This window comes from Dipteris shenzhenensis, chromosome 20 (assembly GCF_047967505.1).
Source record: "Dipteris shenzhenensis isolate YYH24624 ecotype China chromosome 20, Dip_SZ_1.0, whole genome shotgun sequence".
NCBI lineage: Eukaryota > Viridiplantae > Streptophyta > Polypodiopsida > Gleicheniales > Dipteridaceae > Dipteris > Dipteris shenzhenensis.
Window position 1 is genome coordinate 17,873,081 of NC_141615.1, and position 19,326 is coordinate 17,892,406.

The following is a 19,326-nucleotide window of genomic DNA, read 5'->3' on the forward strand; positions in this document are numbered from 1 at the left end:
CCTGTTGCACTAGTAAAACTCATCCTCTTCTGAGAGGTGGCTTCAGAGGAGCTAATAGTCATTCTAGACTAGAAAGGTCATGGCACCTGAGAAGCTTTTGGCTCTAGGGCTAGCAACAACAAAGTTGTGGGAATTGAACGCTCGTAATCAAAACCTTAGAGCTTGTTCATGCGATCAAGCTGGTTGCAAACCTTTGGTTTTCTATGGAGCGTACTTATAGCTAGCAGTTTGCTGATTAGACAGACAAGTTTTGAGGGTTGCAGAGAAGACTGTGTAGATAAGTGGCTGCCTGTAGGCAATCACTTGCAATGATGAGACTTGGTTGTCGCTTGAGCCCCAGCTCAAGGGGAGCGGTCCCTCTGGCAACCCAAGTGTTAACGGGTGAACAAGCAAAGTGACAAAGTTTCGAAACTAGAGCTGTCAAGGGTGGAAACTAAATCCCCACTGTTCAATCTAAGGGTCTTCTAGAGTAAATAGATCACTCGAATAGTGAAAATCGCAGGGTATGTCGTTCAAAACACCATTCCCAATGAGTAGAAAGAGACCTTGGACTAAATTACCATACGACACGTGGTGTCGAGTGAAACATTTGTCATGCGGGAGTGACAGTGATGCGGACGGGACCTATGATGTAGCAGCACGAGCTTGATGATATGGCGGTGCTGGTAAGGGATTGATGACGTGGTGGCGTCTGGAATCTAGTTTGTAGGCAGGGTAGGGACATGCAAGCAGTTTGCTCACACTCTGCTGGGAGACCAAAGGTCATTTGTAGAACAAAGGAGCTTTATAGACTTTGTGCTCATTACGACGACCAGAGGTCCTTTAGAGACTGTGCCACATGTGCAAATGGCGCGCCACCTCTTCGTGTGCCACCGTCGCTTCCATGATCCCGTCTACCGTTCCCGTTGTCCACCACGCCAGACGAGAAAGGGCCTTTTCCGATCGGGAGCCGGGGGAAAAGCTTCCAAGCATGCTCTTCCTGGAATGGCCTTCCGGTGGCCGTTCCCGACACCCTCCTCCTTTATATTGTCGCTCGTCTTCCCGCGAAACAGCTCTTGAAACAAGTTCATATTTATGTTGAGCAGGTTCCTGCCTCCCCTCTTCGTCCATCTTCGCCATCGCCATCGCCATCGCCATCGCCATAGCCTTCTCCTCCCTCCTTCCTTCGCCATGTCCGCCCCCCTTAACGCCCATGACTTCCTCATGCAGGCCGCCCGCTCCAAAACCAAAAACCTCCCCAAAAACGGCTCTCCCGGTCGCCCTCCTGCTTCCCACATTGCCGCAGAGAAGGAGAAAGAGAAAGAGACAGAATCCCAGCAGATCGACGTCAAGGGAAACGCCCCTGTGGTCTCTGAGGAGCCTTCCGTCAGCACGTGCGTCGCTCACCTCTCCAAAAAGCAGCTGGAATTCGATCCCACCTCTGCAGCGTTTTGGAAGAGTGGTGATCATGTCCCATTCTTGTTCCTCGCCCACGGATTTGACAGTAAGTTTGCTCGATGAATTCGCATTGTACTTCCGTGCAGTTTTAAAGTTTATAACTCATCAATTTGTGAGCGGAACCGGTGCTCATGCGGAGTAATTATTGCAACCTCTAGCTTTCCCTGTTAGCGATGTGGAGCTGCCATGCTTTAGCCGCATGTTAAAACATTGTGTGTTCGATTTCTGTATGTCCCGAACATATCACCATAAGACTTTGAGGAAGTTTCGTTGGCAAAGCTTTCACGGTCTGTTGTAAGCACTTTCATTAGAATTCCGTCTTCCGTCATCCAAATTTGTTGTTCTAATTTCCCCGGTAGTTTAACCCATGCTCATTTGCACCATTGTTTCGGCTGGAGGGCGTTGCAGTGATATCGTGCGAATCTGGGAGGATTGCCATGACCGATATCCTCTCGAATGTCTTCCGCACAGTCTTGGCCACGACTCCAGAAGATTTGCTGCCTATAGTCTATCTTACAGCAAATAGAGTTGCCCCCGCACATCATGGAGTGGAACTTGGTATTGGTGATGCTGCAGTAATCAAAACCATTGCAGAAACTTTTGGGAAGAGCGAGCCTCAAGTCAAAAGTCAACTGAAGGTACCCTAGCAGGATAATGTAACTTGAGAATGTCTAATTTTTGGAATTTGAGAATGTCCAATTCGGCTATCTGCTTTTGAGAGATGCAGACATTATTATTTTTTAATGCTATTTTGTCTTATTCTTATCTGTTTGGATTGACGTTAAAGGCTTTGGGAGACTTGGGACTTGTAGCAAAAGCTTGTCGAACGACTCAGAGGTTGATGAGGAAACCTGCTGCTTTGACATGTGTGAAAGTGCTCAATACATTCAAGGAGATTGCCAAAGCAAGTTTCTACGTTCACAATCTCAGCTTGCCAGTTTGTCTATAAGGATTATTTTCTGACGTCAAATAGTACTAAGATCGAAAGATTTGAATCTCATGCCTGTATGTTGGGATGCTTTCATATAATTCTCAAGATAAAAATTCTTTGTCAAAATGCGATTTCATCATATGATGCTCGGTATACCTTGTTAGAGTTTGAGGCACAGATGTCTATTCACACCAGTTTTCTGCACGAATTCGAGTTTTTATATAGGGCAGACGTTTGGAAATCTTCAATTTCCAGTTCTTGTTCCCTGTTTCTTTTGTTTGTCAGGCTTTAAAAATTACAATTTGTAAGATTGGATATATTGTAGTCTTATGAAGGTATATATATAGGCTTTAAATTGCTGATCAAGCAGTAGGTCCTTGCTGGTACCAATGCATGTTCTTGTAAAGTACTGTTTCTTTGATTTGCATTTTCGTTTTTGATCACCAGAGGGAATTGCTTGCTGATATATTATGGTCAGCTTCAGTGCTGATGAGTTCTCTCATAGAGCGAGAGATTTATCTTATGTGACAACAGGAAACAGGGAAAAATTCTCAAGAAAATAGGCGAAACAGAATTAAGTCACTTCTTGTTGCTGCCATTGATTGTGAGCCACAGTATTTGGTCCGCATAGCACAGGTCAGATTGTCTATTCATATGACCTTGTTTGATGGAATGCGGTACTTTAATTGTACAAGACGTGGTATGTTGCAAATGACCATTCTTAAATTGTACAAGACAAAAACAGGCAGTGTGGCGTGTTGCGAATGGCATCTTCCACAATTTTGAGTTACTGATTTGCTAATTTACAGGGGAATCTACGTATTGGACTTGCAGAGCAAACCGTTTTAGCAGCATTGGCGCAGGCAGTTGTTCTTTCTGAACACCCCCCTGTGCAAGCATCTCAGCTGTCAGGGCGCTTGGATGAGGTAACAATTCAATTCTCCCAGGGCTCTAGCGTCCAATCATTTTTTCTTCACAGGTTAATGTTCCTTTCCTGCTGTCTGTGGAATATCTGTTATGGTTGGCAGGCTGTACAGATTATGAAGCAAACCTACTCTGTACTCCCTGATTTCGATAAGATTGTGCCTGCTATTCAACAAGTTGGTATTCAGAATTTGGGGACGATTTGTCATTTTACTCCAGGTGTGCCAGTTGGACCCATGCTTGCGAAGGCAACAAAAAGTGTTTCAGAAATCCTTGACAAATTTCAAGACATTGAATTTACGTGCGAGTACAAGTATGATGGGGAGCGGGCACAAGTAAACCTATATTCCAAGTTGCACTTTATTTCTGAAGGGTCGGGGAGTGCCCCTCTTTATGCACTTGGAAGTTTTCATTCCTCATGGTTTGAACTTCCTTCAGGGATTGGGTGCAAGGAAACTACATCTGTTACAATATTTGGTGTTAATTAATGGGTGCCATTTTTGTAGATTCATTACATGGAGGATGGTTCAGTGGAGATATATAGCCGCAATGCAGAGTGTACCACAGGCAAATTTCCTGATGTTGCTGGTGCAATGTTCAAGTAAGTAACAGGTCTTCTCATTGCCAGCTACTTCTGTAGATTGTGGTAAAGGTGGTTACATGTTGAAAGATTTGAGAAAGGAAGACTAAGAAACTTCGGGAGCATGTGAATGACAGGCTGTAAACCATATTTTTGGGGGATATGAATGATTGGCTGTACGAGACACTGTTTCTTTTGTTTTTAAGGATTAGTTTGGAGTCTAGATACGGTTTTTTACTATTAGCAGTGTTGTGGTCCAAGTTGTGGCCTGTTGGTATTGTTATCATTCTTTCTATTTGCAGCCATACGTCGTGCCATCAGTTATTGTCCATAACTTTTTTCGCTTATAAATGTTTGCCTGGGAGGGACTACAATGAAATGCTGTCGTCTTCATGGGTAGAGAATGCAGACAAGCGTTTGCTTCACCCTCTCCTTGAGTGCCAGTCTTTGTCACTGTTAGTCTGCCCTGATATCTTGGAGTGTTGACAGGATGCTTAAGCGTATCGGTGTGTGAAACTGTGTGCGCGGGCTTATGCAAATCGCAGTAGGCAAGCAAGAGGGAATAGGCTGAAATCATGCGCAAGCCTCTTGGTAACTCCTGCCTTGAATTGCAATTGATGTAGGGGATCTGGTTGCAGACAAACTGCTGCGCCAACAATCTTGTGCTGATAGAGAAGTGATAAACAATGGAGAAGTGTGGATTTTATATTTTCTGGCCTACCCCTTGGTCTCTAAAGTTATGCTTTTGAAAAGCCCTGCTTTCTCTTAAAACTGAAGTGCTTTTATAAAGCAGCCCTTTGCCTCAAAATCTACTAGTTTTTTACAAAAAAAACACTTCTAGAATGTTTTTCCCTAAAAGCTTTATAGCTCTTGCTTTTTCCTCAGAGACCCTCAGCCAGGTATAGCCAGAAAAGCAGAGAACAGCTGCGTCCTCCCCTCTTAGCCCCCCTCCCATGAAGCGATAGCTGAAATTAAAGCTCTACTAGATCAAGTACATCATTTGTACTACAAATCGCTATCGGAACTGGAATATCAGCTACATATAACAGATCGCCCCCTTTTTGGCAATCCGAAACCCAATTCCCCTAGCTCGTGCGCTCCTTTCCAACTTTCTAGTTCATCCTTCCTCACAGTCAGGGTGGTCTTGCACTAAATCCACCTTCTCTACTCAAAAAACGAAAATTTCCCCAAACTTTGATAGACAAAATCAATTGCGCTTATGAAGAGTTATCAGATTGCAAATTTTCTAAGAGAAAAAACTGGCCTCTACAGAAACTCGACTTTCAAGACTTGGCTCTAATACCAACGGACATGACCCCAGAGCTCATGAAATCCCAGACGTGCAAAACAAGCACAAAGAAACAACCATAGAAACGAGATAGATGGGCACATGCTAGCTCACTATCCAACCATGACGTCTGCGAGGAAAAGACTCGAGAAATTGGGACGTCTCCTCCGAGTCACGCGCTGAGCTATTGGTACAACTCCCAACTAGATCCCAACCAGCTTGGCGTCCCATACCACCAGGTGGTGCCCCATGGGCCTTGGATCTGCTGCCAGGTCTTAAGGGCTATGCTAGGAAGCAGGTGCGGGTCCGCAACACGATGTAGGAAGAACTGGACTCGCTCTAACTTGCTCACTGAAAACTGAATCCTTGGACTGCTTATATAGGCTCAAGTCCAGTGCGCCAAAAATAGCAAAAACACTAACTCTAATCCTAATCCATCTGTGCCTTGCAACTCAACGCAAATAAAAAAAGAAGGAAAGGTTTTATTACGAGGTCTGGCTAGCGCATAAGGTGCAGCATCTGTGGGATGGGGTTCGTCTCCATTCACTAGATCCCATAGACCTTTGGCAACCAACACATTCTTTACCACGACACCCCACAAAGAGTAATTGGTGCCATCATGCTCGTCACTGAATTCGTATCAACTCCTCACTACTGAGTCAAAATTGCAACTGGGCCTCAAATCTGGAAAAGAAATTGAAAATACCCCAAATATTTTGTAGAATGGACTAATTGCTTCACAGTTTCCTCTAATCACTGATTCTTACTGCCAATGCTTGCAAAAGTTCGACTTTCTGCAAGTTCTAATAGACCCCCAAATTTTGCACTTTATTTGCAAATCTGTTTGAAATTAGTAGGATCTTAAAGATCTACAATGCCAACAAGGCACAATATTGCAAATGCCCCAATGTATTGATTGAACTTGCCTACAAATATGGAAGTAGACAGCAACCATGTACAACGAACAGGCTGACTATCGTGAGATTGAAACTGCACTATGTTGTTTTTTTAGAGGATGAGTTTGGGAATGTTCCTGGATTCATCTAGGTATATGTGGCACTTTCGACTCTGAGCTGGTCTATAGTGCAAGAATACTTACAGGCTTACAATATCCTACAGATTTGTTTTTGAACTTTTGATTAAGTGAAGTCCTGTGCTCCCTTGCTTGAAGGTTGAATTGATTTTTTTCATAGGATTGCAGGTATAAGAAGCCAGACGTGAAATCTTTTGTTTTAGACTGTGAAATAGTGGCATATGACAAGGAAGCAGACAACATTCTTCCCTTTCAGGTAGATCTTAAATGAATATTTTTAGCACGTTAGTTTATTTCAGCCCTACTCATTCAAGCTCTGCACTTCATCTTTGATGCTTGTGTGAGGGATTGTTTCTGCTTTTGTTCTCTTGGAATATTTTGAAATTTATCCTATTCTACCTATTATTCCTACTTGATTTATCAAGTATTTATCTGGATGCTATCAGGTTCTTAGTACACGTGCTCGAAAAGGGGTTACTCTAAGCAGCATCAAGGTGCAGGTGTCTGTGTTTGCCTTTGATCTTCTCTACTTGGATGGTCAGGAGCTCCTTCAAGAGCCATTAAGGGTTCGCAGAGAGGTAATTTTCTCTTCAGTCAATTTTTATCCAAGCATGAGGTAAATTGTTCCACGTGCCGTACATCTGCTATCAATGTGTTTTATAGCAAAATTTGTCCATGCAAGACGAATTTTGACAATTTCGCATGTGGTAAATGATATCGTAGAAGTATAACTAAGTGGGTTAAAGCTTTGCAAACCAAAGTGTCTTTTTTTGGCACTTTTGGCATTTTCTAATGTACACAAGAATTACAATGCCATTGGTCTTGCAACACAACATTTGCCTCCATGTGCCATTGTAGCTATTGTCAAGCTTTATTGATGGTTGTAAGTTGATGTTGTTTGATGATGCCGTTGATAGAAAAGACTAGTCAATGAAAGTGACTTTGAAAGCAGTCTTATAGAACTGGAATTACACTTGTATATACAGTCAATTCTCAAAAGTGTGATTTGAAATGACTCCTTCAAATGAAACAGATTCTAAGGAAACATGGGATTTGAGTGACTTTCCAACTAGGTGATGCTTCAAATTGACCACAGTTGATTGAAAACCATGGTCTCACTCTCGTGCAAACTGCCAAGTTCCAATCAAGCTGAAGCTCCAATCAAGCTGCTGCCCTCCTCCCTCAAGCTCCCTGACCCGCTGCTGAATCACTATCCCCTCCCCACCCGTACCTCTCCATCTCGCCACGCCTCACCATCCCACCACCTGTCCACAGTTTCTGCTCCTTTCCGTCTCCATTCTCTGCGCCTTCCCTCTGAACCTCTCCACCTGAGCTCACCTCTTGCTGCCCCTCTTCCACCTCCTTCCCAGCCTCTCCGCCTCCTTGCCCACAATGTCCGTACAGCTTGTATGGATGCCCATCCCCCTTTCCCTATGTTGGAATGGTCACCTCCCCATCTGTAAGCCCCCAAATGAGGAGAGCGTGGGGGAGGGAGACCTAGGGTAGGATGTGCCCAAGAGGAAAAGAAGAGAGGGGGCTGCCACATGGGCAGCACCTCACATCAAAGAACATGGAAGGTACCCGGAGCTAGGATGGATCTGCATGTCGCTGACATCAGCAGTGTATGGAATTGTACGGCGTTGGAGAAGAGCCTGGCAAAGGGTAGAACCAGTAGGACAGACAGGTGCTGACATGGCAGGTCAGGAGCGTAGGTGTACAGGGCTGCATGGGGCCTGGTAGAGCAGCAAATGGGGCTGCCAGTGGGCAGTGGCATGCCTTATATAGGCTGGGCCCCTGCCTTGATTGGAGGGCCAAAAGCCCTAGAAGTGTGGGCCAAAGGGCCCTAGTTTTGTGAGCCCTTAAAGGGCTGTTTTGGGGCAGACTGGTCGGCCCAAACAGACCAGCCAGTCGGCCCATTTAGGGCTGGCTGGTCGGTTAGTTCAAGGGGCCCTTGGGGCCTATAAAAGGAGAGGCTTGCGGCCTCATTTCTCATCCAACATCTAGCAGAAAGTGGAGCAGACAGGAGCAGCCTGAAGGCATTCCCTTTGGCCTCATCTTGGAGGTAAAGGAGAGTTGAAGGAGTGCTGCAGACTGAGTTCCCTAAGGGCTGGGACCTTGGCTGTCTTCTAGGGCAGCAAGGTGTTGTGATCATCATACCTTCTGGAGCAGCCATTCACAAGCAGGTTGGAGCAGTGGAACAGGGACCTGTGTGCTGCAGACAAAGCTTGGTAGGGGCTGCCCACCTAGGCTGATTCACAGGCAGTAAGGTGGAGAAGAACACACTGGACGGAAAGTCTATAGACGCTCGAGGTGGAGCACGCGGACTCGAGTCTAGAGATAGCTGGCAGATAGGAGAAGGACCTTGTGGTTAGATCAGAGGACCACACCATTGGTGGGACTCTGGATCTATCTCTTTTGTATTGTGTCCATAGTTTTGGACGGAAATATATATTATTTTGGTGGTTTCTCTATCTGGCTGGTTCATTGTCTATTGATGAGTCTGCACACCTATTGTATGCACATTAAGTAAAGAAGTTTGTGATTCCACATCCCACACGCACACTGTGTGAGCTCCTGGGCATTACTATAAGTCTTCCGCTGTGCGTACCCTCTGTTGGGTCATTTCTAACACCCTACCCCTCTCTTCCCTCTCACCTACTCACACTCTCCCACCGCTCACACTTTATTGTCATTCCTTGACACACTCACTTCCACACAGATGCAACTCCCCCCCCATAACACCCACACACTCACTCACCTTCAGCCTGCTCACACTACCTCACACATTCTCATCTCTCTTCACCCTCACACATACTCTTTGACTTTCTCACACAATCACTCTTTCATCCACACAATCTTCCACTCTCACACACACTCCACCCACTCACTCTCACTGATGCGCGCACACACACTTCCACCCCTCACATTCTCATTCCTTCACACACACACGCATGCACACGTACATGCGGGCTCTTCACCTTCACTACCCCCTTTTCTCTCTTATTCACCTATGCGTGCACACACACACTCCCACCCGCGTGATCACCCTCATTCCTTCGCATGCTCACACGCTCTCTCTCTCTCTCTCTCTTCCCAAAAAAAACACTATTTCCTATCAAGTGAATTTTGTGGTACATGTTAATAATGCCCACTGGAGAACCAGTGGGATCAGTGGGGGAGAAGCAATGATACAATATGATCGGTTACTTGTGACTTGTCCAGAATCTTCCAACAACTGCTTCAAATAGGTGCCAACTTCTGTGGCTGACTGCGTAAGAAGGCTGTGCATGTTTGTAGGTATTACAGCATGGAAGCTAGTGTTAATGTCTCTTGCTTTATGATTGTGCCCTGTTTGGAATGTTCTTGTATATGGGGGATTGGGAAAGGGTAAAATAGCAAGCCGGACTCTTCTTCTTGAGCAAGTGTATAGCTTCTTATTCTCACTGTTGTTTTAATGCAGCGTTTGTGTCAATCTTTTGTTGAGATACCAAAGGAATTCAGCCTTGCCAAAGCTATTGATTCAAATGATCTGGAGGAAATTCAAACTTTCTTGCAAGATGCTGTGAATCATAGGTGAGCTTAATAATGCAATGTAATGGAAGGAAAACGATATTAGAGTATATTAAATGCTTTAAGCTTTTTAAAAAAACATGTATCTGTTACATTGTAATAAAGGAATTTATTAAATGCAGCTGCACTATATTTCTTCTGGCTGCAAGAATCTGTTACAAAAATCATGAGGAAAAAGGCGGCACAGAATGATGTAGCTGAAATGGTTTAATATGAAGCCAGTTGGGAGTAGCAAAATGAACTCTAACTCCAGTGTTCTCGTATGTCACAGTTGTGAAGGCTTAATAATCAAGACACTTGACAAGGAGGCTACTTATGAACCTGCGAAGCGTTCCAACAATTGGCTTAAACTTAAAAAAGACTACATGGAAAGGTTAGTACAAAACAAGTTTTTGATATAGTTAATGAAAGCTGGCATAATTTCAATGTGATGCCTAGATGTGATGCTCTGATTTCTGAACAACTAAAAATCACTGGCATTTTCCTCAGCATTTGAATTTTGGTGGTTTCAGGCATTTGAATTGAACTGCTATTTTGCCTTATGAGTACCATGGCAAGCTGCTTCCTGTTCCACTGCCTCCCTGCTAGCCCCTTTTCCTTCATTCCGCAATGCTCTCTGTTTGCCCATTTTCTGCCCTTGTTCTTTTCCTTGCCCAGCCTGTTTCGGTTGGGCTGATTTGCCTTGCCCCTCTGCCATTCCATGTTCCTTCTGCTAGATCCTGTGGCTGGCATTTAGCCTGGTCTTGGGCTCGTTCAAGGCCTTCAACAGGCCGCCTTACTATTCTTCTGCTGCTGCTGAGCCCTCTACAGCTCCCTGCACCACTTCAAAGGGTTTTTTCAGCCCTTTCTCCTGTTTGCGACCCCCCCTTCAGGCATCAGCCCCCGTGTCCTCTCACGCTGCCCATTTGGCAGCCTTGATGGGTCTAGGGGTGCCCAAGGCTTCAGGCCCCTCAATCAGCCTTCTTATTTCCTTTTTCACTTCTCGTCCTTTCCTCTTCTTTCTTTCTTCCCTCTCTTTCTCCTCCTTTCTTCTTTTCTGTTCCATCACATGGTATCTCAGGGAGGATAGTGACCCTGAGTTATGATTAGATTGGCTCACAGCATGACCCTAGGGTCTGTCAACCCTTCTAGAGGGCTGGTTGTCCTGTTTGGGAGTAAGACTGACCTCCCCATTCCTTTGGGCCTAATTTCTCCCTAATTGCTCATCCCAAGAAGCCTTTAAGCATGTTGCTTCAGTCCCAGGTAAAATAATGTTTCTTACACAATGTGTCTCCTATTCTGTGTTTTCCCCGTGCTGCCATGATTTCCCCCTTTCGCAACAAAGATCCTTCTACCCTAACTTCGACCTTTGCAAGAGAGGATGAGAGAGATTTAGCAAAACCAACACACAGAAATATACAAATGAAGAAAGAAAGTTGGATTTTGACAGAACAACTGATAAACAATAATCAGGCAGCATACAAGTGGCAGCTGAGAGACTGCTTAGCCAGTCACATTGCCATATTATAGAGTTGGTGCTGTCCTACTGGGCATTTCCGATCAATCCATCCTAGCTTGCAGCCATGTTAGAAGTGAGACCTCCCACGTTGGCCAAAAGAAACCATTTGAAATTGGTCCTTATTGTCGAATAGAGTGGCGGATATAAGAGCTCATGTTAGCATACAGATTGGAGTTGAAGGTACTAGTAGATGCACACTATGCTCCCACCCATCCTGCCCCTAAACTCCTGGTACATACTTACAAATCCATAGGGTTGTTCTATGCGTGCGACCCCAAGCTTTATAGGGAGCCAATTGATTCACCAAGTTGGCTACCAAATTCTGCAACCCTCTGAATTTTTCAAAAACACTGGACTGCAGCCCCCACTCAGCCCCTCCCTGGCCAACTTTACTGCCTCAAAAACGATCTGACCTGGCAAGACGGAATTGCAGAGCAGGCGTACGGACTGCAGCAGGGCCCTTTGAAGGGTGCGATGACATCAGCAAGGTGTACGGAACTGAATGGCGCTGGAAAGGGCCTGGCAGAGGCGCAACATGGCGGGGGTTACCAGCAGCCTGGTCGTTTAGGTATAGGGCTGGTAGGGCTGGTTCCAGCCAGCCTACCATGCCTAGAAAATGGCAGGGCAGGGGGGGCTGGACCCTGCATATATAAGAGGGCATCAGCCCTTGAAGTGAGGGCCAAAAGCCCTAGTTGTGTGGGCCAGGGGCCCTGGTTATGAGAGCCCTTTTAGGGCGGTTTTGCAGCAGCCTGGTCGGCCTGTTTGGGTCGGCCAGATTGAGGCTGCTGGTTGGTTTTTGGGGCAGGCCTTTGGGCCTATAAAAGGAGAGGCCCTGGGCCTCATAATATCATCCAACAGTCAGCAAGGAAAGGAGCAGACAGGAGCAGCCAGAAGCCACTCCCTTGGGCCTAACACTGGGGGTGAAGAGAGTGGAAGGTGTGCTGCAGACTGAGTTCCCTAGAGGCTGGACCTTGGCTGTCTTCTAGGGCAGCAAGGTGTTGTGATCATCATATCATCTAGAGCAGCCAATCCACTAGCAGGAGCAGCAGCAGGACTACCTTTGGGCCTACATTCAGGAGGAGAAAGAAGTACCTTGTGCTGTAGACCTAGCTCACAGGAGGCTGCCCACCTAGGCTGGTTTCCAGACAGCAAGGTGGAGAGGATCACTCTAGACAGAGAGTCTACATTTGCTTGAGGTGGAGCACGCGGGCTCAGAGATCTAGAAGTGCTCGACATCTAGTACGGGAACCTTTTGGTATTGTATCCTGTCAGTTTGTGGACGGACGGAAATATAAAGAGTTACTTCTATATTTGTTTCTGAGCATTGTCTATTTACTGGCTTGCACACCTATGCACATTAAGTTAAGAAGTCTGTGATTCCACACCCCACACGCACACTGTGTGAGCTCCTGGGCATTACTATCAGTCTTCCGTTGTGCGTACCCTCTATTGGGTAATTTCTAACACCCTCTCTGTGCCCTTTGCCTAAAGCTTGGGAAACAAAGCCTCATGCAATGCAAGCATCGTTTCGGTAGCCCAAAACAGAGATGATGAAACGGAAACAACGTGTTGAAACAGAAACTCTGTTTAAGAAACCTGTGTTTTAAAAAAAGGAAAAAAATGTTGCTTGTTTTTTGACATGATGCATGATCATGGATGTTACTATGGGGTGTTTTCTGATATGTCACATGGTTCATGAATTAGGATAATAGTAGATACAGACTGTTGAACCATCATTCATGAATGATAGGTCATATAAGCATAGATGATGACTTAATGCTAACTAGCATAATTTGCCACTTTAAGCTCTATGCTGATAATTGTATTATGTACTAAAAAAATATTTTAATACATAAATTATACCATATTGCCGTTTCTTGTTCTTCGGCTTGGGCTAGAAACTCCGTTTCCCTCATTTCTCATGTTTGCGTTTTGGCTAGGCAACTATGCATGCAACACAATGTTAAATGCTTTCCGAAATCAATATAGGCGACATAACTTTGTAACTTTGAGTCTTTGTGTTGTATTAAAAACCTATAGTTTCAGCGATGTAATGCTCTGAAATGACTTCGAGGGTCCACACGTGTGAAAAATGCCTTGAATATTGTGCCGACCAGCCAGCTAACAGGTTGTCAAGGGCGCCTAAAGCTTCAAAAACTCCCGAATGGAGGCGGCAATGAAGGTAGGCTGTGGAGAGGCTCTAGTCAAGTGCAAACAGCTGAAGAAAGGAGGCTAAATGAGGTGAAATGAGAGGATGAGACATCATAGGAGAAATTAGGGTTAGGGCTAAAAGGATGATGATGTGGCATGGCAGATTAGGGCAGGGCTAACTTGGCTCTGATACCATGAAGGAGACATGGTGAGTGTGTGTGTGAGAGAGAGGGATAGGCTAGGGTGAGAGAAAATGATACTCAAATGAAGACATCATGAAAGGCTTTCATTCATTCATCAAGTATGAAGTGACAAGTGAAGTACAAGCCTTTATAGACTAGGCACATGTACCAAGTGCATATGGGGTAACTCCCAAGATGACAAGTGGCACTCAAACATAAAACCACTACTAGATCTCCTAGTACAACACATCACACAAGTGAGTTGCTTGAATAGTTGTCCACCTTTGAAAATCACTTTTTTGGGATCGATACCACCAAGGATGCATCCAACCTCTCGATACTTGTGAAGAGTGCTGTTAGAAGACTCATAAGTTTGTGACGCATTAGTGCTTCTTGGCATCGTCACTTGTTGCACATAATGGTTTAAACCATTGTGGCAACAAACCATCAATCCTCGCTACCTTAACGTTTTTTCCAACCTTTTGAGTACATGGAGGACCTCGGGCCATGATAGTAGAGCATTTACCTCATGCATTCTTGGCCACACAACCCATTGTTTGGGGTACCGATCGGCTGATAGAATCCTTAAACACCTTGCAATAGTAACGCCCAAGTCTCAAAGAAAGTGCCCTCTCACGATGTTGATCATGATGCCTTCCTTCAATGCCCCTTGTCACCAACAATCCAATTGATATTGTCGTTGATGCAAGGTCTGCTTCCGTGCATGGGCACCTATATCTCAAAGCTTTACAACCCCTTCTTTGAAGCCCCCTCTCAAGTCGAAATTGGTACCTTGTTCCCAGATCAATGAACCTAGGTGCTCTAGAAACATTGAGTGTACAACAGCTCACAAGGACCAATCTGCGGTGTCTAGATTCCCACATTGGCAATCATCCAACCCATCCGGATCTCTAGTAGCTCATCGGGCAATAGCTATAGCAGAACACGAGGAAACCCCCTCTGCATCTTCCAGGTCATGACATCCAAAGAGAATACATATTGGTAACATGTTGCCACCTGAGTCAACGGGAACAACTCCTCGTGGCTCGAGGTCCTTGAAAGCTTGCCTTAATCAAAGACTCCTTCGTCACTCCTCTTAGTTTAGCAAGTATTGACGCCACAAACAAGCAAGCAATCCTCCAAGTGGATTAGAAAGCCTGTTGGCAACGCATCCTTCCTCATGCTACTAGAAGGCCGGAACAATCGATCTGGCGATCGCAGAACCATTTTGCTGCCCACAACTCCCCTCACAGATCCTCTAAGGACATTGCTGCCAATAGTGACCTTTTTGGCCACATTGGCTACATGTACATGACGCCTTGAGTGCTTCCTGTTCTTCAGCTGTCAACTTCTTCCTTTCTTTCTTCTCAGCTGCCAAAGCCTTAGGCTGACTTGATCTACAAATCTCTCCTCCTAGTCGAGCAACACCGGGACCACTTCCTCCGAGGTCAATGTATTCATCCTTCCATTGGTTATCAAGGATGAATAGAGTGCATCGTATTGAGAAGACAGTTGGGACAGCAATGTTATGGCCATGTCCTCAGATGCTATCTCCTTCCCCGCTTGTAGTATCTCTTGCTGAAGGTCCTGTAACTTGTTGATGTGTTCTTGCATCGATGAAGACTCCTTGGGATCCAACAATCTTTTCCAGAGACACCCTCTTTTCATGGGAGAGGTGCGATTGTACAAGGACGTCAAATGCGCCCTGGTACTTTTGGCCACCTTCATATACTTCACCTCACTTAAGGAGTATAGTTGAGTATGAACTATCTCACCCTTGCATTGACACGGTCTCACAGCTGAGACAGCTCCTCCTACTGCAGGATCCCAAGGTTGGATGCAAGGAGACAACTCCCACTAATATGAAGGTTGCCAGATCATAAGACTATAGCACAGACTCCATCATGACCCACTAGACACCGTAATTGAGACCATGCAATTGACGGTCGATCTAGAAGGTGGGGCAAATTGGAAATTTTGTCTTGCTCTCCACCATCTCAGCCAGGGTAGACATGTCGGAGGGAGGAGAGAATCAAATGGAAAGAGAGAGTGGATGGGAGAGAAGGTAGAGAAGGGGAGTGATGGAAAAAAAGGAGAGGAGAGAGCTGAAGAAGAGGCTTGGCGCATATGTACCTTCACACCTTCGCTGTTCCGACCCTCAAGAACTCCTTTTGTATCTGTAAACACCCTTCAAAGATACGCCTTCGTTGACACCTGTATGGTCAACACCTCTGCACACTCTTCCTCACAAACACCTCCAAACAGCAGCCCTAAACCTCCTCTCAGTTTACTGGCTCAACAGTCCCTCCACTCCTCAGGTCTATAGCCAACCATGGCTCTGATAACATGTGAAAAGTGCAGCGGATCTGGACAGAAATGGGGGGGGGGGGAGAGAGAGAGAGAGAGAGAGAGAGAGAGAGAGAGAGCAAATTACACATGAACTGAACTGAGGAGGAGAGAGAGAGAGAGAGAGACCAAGAGAAATGCAAGGGATCTCAGGACAAAACCCCCGTACAGTGGAGAAAACCTCTGCTGTGTAGATAGGCACAAGTGCTCCACACTGATAGGGGTCGACCCCCTCAGCCTCATAAAGAGGCTGCTAGCCAGCCATATGGAGGGCTGACTCCCTGCCCCAAACACCCCTGCTGAGGGCTCTACTAGGCCGACCTGCGCCTGCCCTGGTATGGGATGCCACGTAGCCATAAAAGGGGGCTGACCCCTCCTGCCAACAGGCTGACCAGCAAGACAAGGTGGCCGACCATCAGGTCGGCCCACCTCAGCCTACCAAAAGGCCTCCACAGGGGCAGTCCAGGGGTAGCTACGCAGGGCCTCAACAGTGCCCAGCAATATGTGCCTGAGCAGGGGCTGACATGTGGCAACCAACAGGCCCAGATGGACCCTCAGGTGGGGCCTCCACAATGGACAGGTCTGCCCTCACTCCTACCCTACTCTATGCTCACGGGGGGCAGGCACACCCACACAAAAGGTCCTCACTCAGCCTACGCTAACCTCTCACGCGGCGGGCACCCCCTCATGCAAGGATCTCTCTCTCTACCATGTGACATTAAAAGATGTTGAACTCCGATACGTGATTCCAACTCCCACTACCCAGGGCCATCATGGTCCTATGTGCCTTACCCCCTCTCTTTTCCCAAGCAAGTTGCCAGGGCTCACTTTAAGGCTTAGCTGAAAGAATAAGGCTGGGGCAAGGGTTTCTTTAGAGTCTTTAGATGTCTCACCCATTGAGACATTGGCTGGTTAAAAAAGAAGAAAACTTGGCAAGAGCTCTTATTGTGATCGATCTAAAGCCAAAAGTTTACATAATTCCTTAGTTGTAAACAGAGATTTCAGGGTTCGGGCACTGTCAACTTTTCTTTTTGCAGGTTGCTAAATCATAAATGGTTGTTTTTCCATCGTTGTATAATGCCAGTTTATACCGTATTGCAGTGTTGGAGACTCATTCGATCTTGTGCCAATTGGAGCATTTTATGGTAGAGGGAAACGTACCGGTGAGTGAAGTTGGTTTCTAGATATTGTGGTGAGCAGATTGAGTTGTTGACTGATCACAACAAGAGTATCCCTTTTTTGTTTCGTGTTTTCATGCAGGTGTCTATGGTGCCTTTCTCCTTGCTTGTTATGATGATGATGCAGAAGAATATCAGAGCGTGTGCAAAATTGGTTGGTAACTATATGTATTCCCAGCGTTTGTAGTCCAATGCTTCCAAGCCTAATGCCTCATTGTGTGAAATGAAATATCCGTCTATCCACTGAAGGAGTATTGCTCAAACATGCACTCGTATGAACACAACACATGAAACTGAAACATGCGCCCCATTATATTTCAGAAAATTCTCACACAGATGCCATTGCTGGATATGAAATAATTTTTGCTCGCTTAGGACTGTTTTAGGTTCAATAATCTTGTACTGATGTTCTTTTTGGGCACTTTACATTACTAGGGACTGGATTTACAGAGGCTGTGCTTGAAGAACGTTCTGCTAGTTTAAGGGCTAATGTCATCCCAGTGCCCAAGGTACTTGGCGCTTGTTGAAGGATTCGATTATTACAGGTCACCTTTGTTGTGCATGGAAGATTTAATGCGAACTTTCATTTACAGCAATACTACCGGTATGGGGAGACCCTTGGAGTCAATGTGTGGTTTGAACCTGTGGAGGTGAGGTTCATAAGCTATACCTGTATGAGATAATGTTATCTTCAATAGGGCCTCCTATTTTTTATAAAATTCCTTCAAGTTTCAGTTTTTCTGTGTTCGAATCTAGGTGTGGGAGGTGAAAGCTGCAGATTTGAGTATTAGTCCTGTCCATCGTGCTGCTGTGGGAAAGGTCGACCCAGCCAAGGTACGTTTCCTTGTTTTGTGAGTATATGCAGTTATGGTACTATTGTGCGAATATTCTTTTAATGACCTCATTTGCTTAGGGGATCTCTCTACGCTTTCCTCGTCTTCTGCGGCTCAGAACAGACAAGTCACCTGAACAAGCAACTTCAGCAGATCAGGTCAGTTCCAGGAACTGGTGGATGGGTCGCTATAAAATATTTGATTCTGGCTTCAAATGCTTCACAACTATTTGTAAAAGATCAAAACTTTCCCTAAGATACTTATATCTGCTTCTGCTTGATTGGTTAGGTTGCAGAGATGTATCGGGCTCAAAAGATAGGCCGTCAAACACAGAAAGACGACGACGATGATTAAACCATCTACATCACTAATCAATTCAACAGATTTTCTGATCCTTTATATTTTGGTTCCCCTTTATACTTGCAATTTTACTATTATTGGGCAGGCCACTTTCTCATGCTTTATGGGGAACATGAGTTTCTGTGTGGTTGATGGCAAGGCAAGGAAATTCATTCTAGCCATCTCAAGGTTTGCAGGTACTACAAATTGCTTGCCGAGTGCTATGATGGAAATTGCCTTTTCCAAAAGAAACACAAATTTGTATGAATGTCCTGAGGGGAAGAGTGCATTTACACAGCTCTGTGTAGGCCATATTCTCATGTTCGTCTAGCTGGACAGCCTTGTTCAATGAAGGGGTTAATATTTGTATCATGGAGGTGCTTTGTACTAGGCCTACAATCAAAGAGGATTTTTGCAATTGCTTGGTGGGTACAAGTACTATTTCAAACTCAACTGCGCCGCCCACTTTAATTTACTGTATGGACACATTCACCTGGTCAGTTCCAAAAAGAGATTTTACAGAATATGAAATTATAGTTTGTGCTGGTTTTTATAACTTCAAGGCTGCCATGAACACGTAGCTTTAGTGGATATTGTTGATTTCAGAACCAGGCACTCTTCCTGTTTCATCTTGATGTCTGCCTCTATTGTTTGGCCTAGCATTCATGGGCAGAAACAATCAACTTTGAAAAAGTTGGTCAAGGACATCATAAAACTCATGGTGTCATGTATGATTATTTGCTTGAAATAAAGGGAACACATATGAAAGTAAAGAGAGCACATGAATAAACATATAAAATTACATGCTGGAGTAAATATGGTACAATATGGTAGACATTGAGGTTGACCGTGATGGTAAATAACACAGGTTGGGAATGGTATGAGTTATATTTGTAGCGTATTATGCTTTAAGTATTGTTTGAACGAAGATAATCTACCTATAGCTTTTCTTGGTGTCTCAAAATAGTCAATATTTTTATGCCTTAAGTATTGCCTTAAAGAAGATAATCTACCTATAGCTTTTCTTGGTGTCTCA

The 19,326-nt window shown here is 45.1% G+C and overlaps 1 protein-coding gene across 3 annotated transcripts; it reads left to right on the plus strand.

The window, feature by feature from the left end:
• The first annotated feature begins 1,065 nt into the window (after positions 1 to 1,065).
• LIG1 (DNA ligase 1) lies at positions 1,066 to 19,042 on the plus strand. Of its 3 annotated transcripts, none has more exons than XM_087391368.1 (18): positions 1,066 to 1,483; positions 1,836 to 2,075; positions 2,225 to 2,341; positions 2,903 to 3,004; positions 3,178 to 3,294; positions 3,397 to 3,627; positions 3,799 to 3,893; positions 6,362 to 6,449; positions 6,640 to 6,771; positions 9,654 to 9,766; positions 10,035 to 10,136; positions 17,042 to 17,103; positions 17,201 to 17,272; positions 17,554 to 17,627; positions 17,712 to 17,768; positions 17,875 to 17,952; positions 18,032 to 18,109; positions 18,240 to 19,042. In XM_087391368.1, the coding sequence occupies exons 1-18, from the start codon at positions 1,193 to 1,195 to the stop codon at positions 18,303 to 18,305; spliced, it is 2,115 nt and encodes a 704-aa protein (XP_087247494.1). In that variant the 5' UTR covers positions 1,066 to 1,192; the 3' UTR covers positions 18,306 to 19,042. The 3 variants fall into 3 exon arrangements, with proteins under 3 accessions (XP_087247494.1, XP_087247492.1, XP_087247493.1); XM_087391366.1 differs by having other exon boundaries at positions 1,068 to 1,483; positions 1,846 to 2,075; XM_087391367.1 differs by having other exon boundaries at positions 1,068 to 1,483; positions 1,846 to 2,075; positions 18,075 to 18,109.
• Positions 19,043 to 19,326: the final 284 nt, after the last annotated feature.